At 43.6% G+C, this 7,170-nt stretch overlaps 1 protein-coding gene across 1 annotated transcript; it reads right to left on the minus strand.

Annotated features, from left to right (window-relative positions):
* Window positions 1–1,322: 1,322 nt before the first annotated feature.
* Window positions 1,323–6,746, minus strand: LOC129743072 (uncharacterized). Its single transcript, XM_055735015.1, has 2 exons — window positions 2,418–6,746; window positions 1,323–1,550 (listed from the first exon to the last, which is right to left on the minus strand). Exons 1-2 carry the CDS (start codon window positions 6,744–6,746, stop codon window positions 1,323–1,325), a joined length of 4,557 nt encoding a protein of 1,518 aa, XP_055590990.1.
* Window positions 6,747–7,170: the final 424 nt, after the last annotated feature.

The raw sequence follows: 7,170 nt of genomic DNA on the forward strand, positions 1-7,170 counted from the left end.
GCAAAGGTTTCGTTTCAACTGTGCTGCTGCTTTTTCAGTCAGCTGTTTCGGTAGTCACACACTACCACACATACGCGACGGCATGACTGTCAAGCCGTGCGATGTTTTTTATTGCTGGGGGTGTTCAAGCATTTATATTGTCGATATATTTTCCTTCCTTTTCTAACATACGCCGCCCGCCTTGAAATATCATTTCAATCTATCTTGCTTACTCTAACGGTATATACAAATAATTCATTTCTGTTTTGATTTCATATTTCTTCTCTTCTGTGTCAGTGAAACGAGTGAAATTAACAATTTTACGAGCTGCGAAAGCAAATTTGCTTTAAATATTCCAAAAAACTAACTAGTGTGTGAATATGTACTGCTGTTTATATGTGGTGTGTGAATCTGGTGCTGAAGAATGTTTGGTTGATGCATGGAGCTGCCAGTTTGCATTGGAAGGATCCCGTTAGCTGCTGGGTCGGAATCAGCTGTTGTATGCTGGACCTGCAGTTCGAATACGGTTACCAGAGTGCTGATGTTCAACTTCTTCGGTGATTGATGAAATTAATTTCTTATTTCGCTGTTATAGGTTGCAATGAATTCTCGGTGACTGGTGTTGGTCTGTGGTGGATGACTTGGGAATTTGTCGATCGAACTTGTCTGCTGATTGCGAAACCTCGTTGAAGTGCTGCGATGCCACCGACGTGAGATGAGACTCGATGGCGCGTGGAAGGGGTGACCTGGTAAGATACGATGCGCTTTTTAAACCGTAAGTTGAAAATATTAAAGGGAACTTGCCTGGTGCGGAGGCCCAAGGCCTCCGCGGACTCCTCAGACGTCTCGGTTCTCGCCTTGCTGGTGTGTTCAACGATGTGCGAGGTCTTCAGCCCGAGCTGCGCGTGACAATGCTGGCCAAGCCTGCCGGACGCTGCTCTGCTTGGACGAAAAGGTTGATTGGTACCTGTCAACCTTATTTTGCGATAGGCGCACTGCATCTGACGGAGGATAACCCTTATGCGGAACGTGCACAATATTGTGCTGGCGCTTAACGCCTCTGTAGGTGAAACCTTATGTTTCATTCTGACACAGCCTTCACGTGAAACGTGCACCTTGTTGTGCTGGCGCTTAACACCTCTGTTAGTGAAACCTTGTGTTTCATTCTGACGCAAATTTTCTGACACAGTACTCAAACGACATATATCTGACAAAATCACATGCTTCATGCTTTTAAATCGGGCATAATTATTGTATTTAATTAGGTCTTAATTGAATTTTGATTGGCAAACTGTATAGGTACTTTGAAGACTTCAAAATACAAACTCAAAAACTGACAAAATCTAACTCTGTTGTTCTTTCTCCGGTGTGACATCATTGTCACGAATTGGTAAGATGCATATCTTCGAAATGCCTCTTTGGTAACTTCCAGATTGCGTTCGAACAGTTACAACTCTGACATTACCATCTGACCCAGGGTGAATTTCTGACACTCTTCCGATTGCCCACTGTAACGGTGGTAAATTGTCCTCTTTAAGAACTACCATTGTTCCGACCTTGATGTTATCTCGCTGTTTTGACCATTTCGTTCTGTTATGCAGATCAGACAAGTATTGAATTGACCATCTTTTCCAAATTTGTTGAGCAGTTTTCTCCATTCTGTGAAATACGTTTAAACGATTTTCTGGTATATCTTCCCAGTTCTGTTCTGGGGGTGCAGTGAGCGATTTTTGAACCAAGAAATGACCAGGAGTAAGCACTTCAAAATCGTTTGGATCGTTACTACACGGAGTGAGCGGACGTGAATTTAGAATTGCCTCAATTTGTACAACGACAGTCTGCAGTTCTTCTAGACCCAACGTGCGTGTACCAATAGTGCGCTTCAAGAGTGATTTGAACGACTTCACTGCTGACTCCCAAAGTCCACCAAAATTGGGTGATCGAGCTGGGATAAACTTAAATTCTATCCCCTGGTTTGCTGAGTGCTTTACAACCGATTCTTGGAAACTATTCTCGCTGAATAACTTGGAAAGTTCGTCGAGTTTCCGTTTGGCTCCAACAAAATTTCTGCCGTTATCGCACATAATCAAACTTGGCGTGCTTCTTCGGCCACAAAACCGTTTGAAAGTGGCAAGAAACCCATCTGTTGACAAATCTGACGCGACTTCAAGATGCACAGCTTTCGTAACCAGACACACATAAATGGCTACAAATACCTTCACCGGGCGACATCGCCGTTGGGGGTAAGTGACAAGGAATGGGCCGCAGTAATCTACTCCCACACGTTGAAATACTGGGTTTTGTGTCACTCTTTCCGGGGGTAAATCAGCCATAAGCTGCTCTTGAATTTTGGGTCTAGCACGAAAACAACGTATGCAATTATGGATTACTGACCGAGCCAAACTGCCTGCATGAATTGGCCAAAACTTCTGACGAACTGTTGCGATCAACAGCTGCTGTCCAGCGTGAAACAACTTCTGATGGTAATACGACATGACTGATCTGGTAAGCGGATGTTTATAATCCAATATAAACGGATGTTTTCTCGTTTCAGAGATTGCTGCATTCTCTAATCGACCACCGACACAAATTATTCCATTCATCATGCGTGGATTGAGAGACAGCAACTTTGAACTGATTGAAATCTGACGGTTATTCGACAAATCTGCATATTCTTTCGGAAAACTTTCTTTTTGGGACAATCTGACTAAGCACTGAAGGGCTTCTTCTAACTCTGAGGCTGACAAATATCCGACTTTTCTGTTACTGTTGTTACACTTTTGCGCATTGAAACGAAATCGCAAAAAGTACGCGGTCAACCGAATTGAACCTACAAGTGAGGCTCTCAATTCAAATATCTCATTGGTTGTCAAAGAATCAGTGACGACAGTGACAGCTCCTCTCTCTTCGAGCATGGAACTGAGTATTTCTGGACAAACTTGTTGAGGTTGAGGCCAATGCGATTCCTCCAATTGTAACCAACTGGGACCATGAAACCAAAGAGACTGATACTGTAACTGAGCGGGGGTCATTCCTCGCGATATGATATCCGCTGGGTTTTCTGTGCCTGCGACATGACTCCACACGCCCGACCGTGTAATATGCTGGATTTCGGACACCCGATTTGCCACAAAATTAGTCCATCTTGACGGTGAAGATGCAAGCCAACATTTGACTATCATCGAGTCTGTCCAGAAAAACGATTTGAAAGAAGACAGCTCCGTGCCTTTCACGATCTTCTCAAACAGGTGAGCAAGCAGTAATGCAGACGACAACTCCAGCCTTGGAATTGACTGACGTTTCTTCTTTTTCTGGAGATTCTCTAAAGGAGCGACTCGTGATTTTGAGGTCATCAATTGAACAACAGTTTCTCCCGATTCTGACACAGTTCTGACATAAATACAGGCCCCATAGGCCTTCTCTGACGCATCACAAAATCCATGTATTTGTAATGAACTGACATTTTTACTGACACCAACCCATCGTGGTACTGACACATTATCTAACCCAATCAAATTTCTTCTGTATTCATCCCAAGCGCTTTTCAAATCTTCGGTAAGCTCATCATCCCATCCGCATTGTAGTTTCCAAAGCTCTTGAACGAAAATTTTTGCCTGAATAATCACAGGACCTACTAATCCCAATGGATCAAATAACTTGGAAACATCTGACAAAATTGACCTTTTCGTAATGGGTGCTGAACTCTTCCAACTTGGGGTACTAAACCGAAAAACATCTGACTCTGGTTCCCATAACAATCCCAAAGTTTTCACCGTCGAGCTTGATGAATCAAGCTCCAAAACCGAACGTTCATCTCGAAGATTTTCAGGGAGTTCTAGGAGTATTTCTGAGCTGTTCGAAACGTATTTTCGCAAAGACATACCTGCTGAGTCCATCAATTCTGACATTTCTTTGACTAACTGTACACCTTCTTCGATACTGTCAACTCCAGCAAGCATATCATCGACGTAGAAACAACGACTCAAAATCTTCGACGCTAAGGGATGAGTTTTAGAACCCTGATCGGCTAGGACTTGCAAACACTTTGTTGCCAAGTAAGGCGCTGACGCTGTTCCGTAAGTTACTGTTAACAACTCGTAAGTGCGAAGGGCTTGATCGGTGGAGTCTCGCCAAAGAATTCTCTGCAATTTTTGGTCTGATTTCTGAACTTGGATCATACGGTACATTTTGGCAATATCTGCCACAATCGCAAACTGACACAATCTGAATCGCAATACAATATCAATCAGCTCATCTTGTACAACCGGGCCAACCATAAGCGCATCATTCAAAGAGACTCCTGTCGACGACTTACAGGAAGCGTCGAAAACCACCCGTAACTTTGTCGTGGTACTTTCGGGCTTAAGAACTGCGTGATGCGGCAAATAGTAGCAAACTTCATTTAACTGACTTGAGCTGTCGATAACTTCTGACATATGACCAAGACTCTGATACTCATGAATAAATTCGGAATACAACCTTTTCAATTCAGAATCCATTGATAATCGTTTTTCCAAACTCAAAAACCGTTTCGTGGCGATAACTTTAGAATCTCCAATCCGATTCAAAAAACCTTCTTTTTTAGGCAAAGTTACAACAAACCTTCCTGACTCATCTCTGACAGTAGTATTCTTAAAAATCTCTTCACAAGCTGACTCTTCAATCGACTGAACGCTGCGAACATGACATGTTTCGAGCTCCCAAAAACGTGTGAGCTGATCTTGAATATCACCGACTGAACAGACATAAACTTCTGACTGAGAAACTGAATTTTGATTATTGGGCAATCTACCAGACACAATCCAGCCAAAAACTGTATTCTGTAATGTGGGTCCGTTCTCTAACGGCTTCATTCTTCCATCTGACAATAAATCCATATAAAATTCGGCTCCAATTATAACATCAATTGGACCAGACTCATAAAACCCAGGATCTGCTAAACAGGCCGAACTCGGCAGCGTAAGGATCGAAGGATCAAAAGCAGCAGTAGGCAGATCAACTGTTAACCTTGGCAGTACAAAAAATTGCATCCATTCTTTAAACTGGGAAATTCTGGGGGATCTAGAACCAACTTCTGCGGAAACTAACTTCGTTGAAACCATTTGAGACGAGCCGATGCCTTGCACCGACAAAAACGTTGGGGTTTCATGGAACTTAAGCCGTCGAGAGAATTCACGTGTCATCAAACAATGCTGAGAACACGAATCTAGCAGCGCACGTGCCAGCAGTGTGTTTCCAAAGCGATCCTTGACTCGGATCATCGCCGTGGACAGTAAAATATTACGAGACGGTGTAAACGGAAGTGCTACGTAATTCTGACTTGTGGTGGCTTGTGCGTTGTCTGGATTTGTGTTTGTGTTGTGTGAGTGGGTTTGTGCATGCTGTGTAGTGGTGTGCGCATGCTGTATTGGTCTTGAGTTGTGTTGTTGCTGTTGATTCATTGGCTGCGGTTGCGGTTGAAACGGTATTTGTTGCGCCGGACGCGTTTGACTCTGCTGTCGGTATTGTGCCGAAAACTGCGGCTGTGGAACGGAGGATCTAGAATGTAACATACTGTGGTGCTTCTGCTGACAATGATGGCAAGAACCTCGTTCACAATTTCGGTAGAAGTGGCCTGGCATCAAACAATTTCGACACAGCTTGTTGCGAATGGCAGCATCCATTCGCTCGGGAACCTTCATCCGTTGAAATTTGCCACACTGGAACGGTGAGTGCCATGGATCTGCACAGAACGGACAACGTGAAACTGATCTGATGGTTGTATTACAAACTGTTGATCTCGTCTGACGGGCTTCGGATGGTGGATTTCTTGCAGAGGTGATTGATTGGAGAACAGAGCAGTGACCTTGCAAGAACAGAAGCAGCTCTTCGTACGTTGGGACCTCCTTAGACCCGTAATGCGTCTCCCATTGGCGCAATGTTGCAGAATCTAGCCTAGAACACAACATGTAGACTAATATTGTGCTCCAAGACTCCGTTGGCTCTCCGATTTTCTGCAACATCATCAAGTTTTTCTCGAACTCGCTGATGAGGAAGTTCAGACCGTCGTAATTCTCCTTTTTCAGCGGTTCGAGGGCGAAAAGAGCGTCGAGATGAGCCTTCACAATCAGCTTCTTATTTTCATAGCGAACTTGTAAAGTTTTCCAGGCGACGTCGTAGTTTGCCTCTGAAAGCTCAATGTTGTTGATTTCCTTAAGTGCATCACCCTGCAGAGAGGAACGAAGGTATGTAAATTTATCCATAGACGTCAGATGCTCGTTGTCATGAATAAGGCTTCGGAAAGAATCCCGGAATGTAATCCACTCTCTTATTTTTCCACTGAAGGACGGCAAACGTATCTCTGGTAGCTTTACTCTCGAAGTATTTCCTGACGCAGACTGACTCTGACTGTTGCTGGTTGTGTTCACACCCAAGGCATCCTTATCACCTTGGAGTCTAAGGAGGTCACCTCGGATGGCGAAGTATCGGTCATCGAATTGCTGTAGAACCATGTCGTTTTCCTCTTCACGTTGCTTGGCAATCTCTCCTTTGACTTCGCTGTCAGCATCTTTCTGTTCTTTCTCATCCGCTTCATCCAGCAAAAGTTCAATTTTGCTCCGTATTTCAAAAAACTCACTGTACACAGTATCAATCACATGCAATCTCGAACTTAATTGACACCGATCACTATCAATCTGATAAGTTTGGATGAATCTATCAGTACCATCAAAAATCACATACAACTGCCGTTCACGTTTTAGCAAAGCCTTCAACGTACTTTTAGACATTGCTACACTTTTAAATATCTGACACTGCACCAAATATGTTACACTGTACTTATTTTTCACTGACCGAATAATCAACTCGACGTTCCACAGTACCGCGACGAAAAACTGACAACTGGCAACCCTATTGACAGCAGCGAGGGGGAGGCAACCGATAGAGAACAGCAAAGTGAAATTATGCGGCGAAATCCTAGACCAATTACAGCATACAAGGCTCACACCACATGCAACAAACCAAGACTTACTCACATGCAAAATCTTTATTTATTTTCACTCAGGTAGGCCACATGCATCAAGCCACCAATCGTATACACTTTACCGTTCTCGTAACAAACCAAAAAAAGGCCTTTAGTTCCTCCTGGATCTGCTTCCAAAAACTGCAGTATCTCCCAGCTGATAGATTGCAATTTTCAATTGCACCCAAATC

The sequence above is a fragment of the Uranotaenia lowii genome, chromosome 2 (assembly GCF_029784155.1).
Source record: "Uranotaenia lowii strain MFRU-FL chromosome 2, ASM2978415v1, whole genome shotgun sequence".
NCBI classification, from domain to species: domain Eukaryota; kingdom Metazoa; phylum Arthropoda; class Insecta; order Diptera; family Culicidae; genus Uranotaenia; species Uranotaenia lowii.

Excerpts from the sequence above, each read along its gene's own strand:
- LOC129743072 (XM_055735015.1), bottom strand. The coding sequence starts at position 6,746 with ATGTCTAAAAGTACGTTGAAGGCTTTGCTAAAACGTGAACGGCAGTTG. Across the intron at positions 1,551-2,417 it reads AGCAGCTGTTGATCGCAACA|CGAGATAACATCAAGGTCGG; the intron begins GTTCGTCAGAAG and ends TGGTCAAAACAG.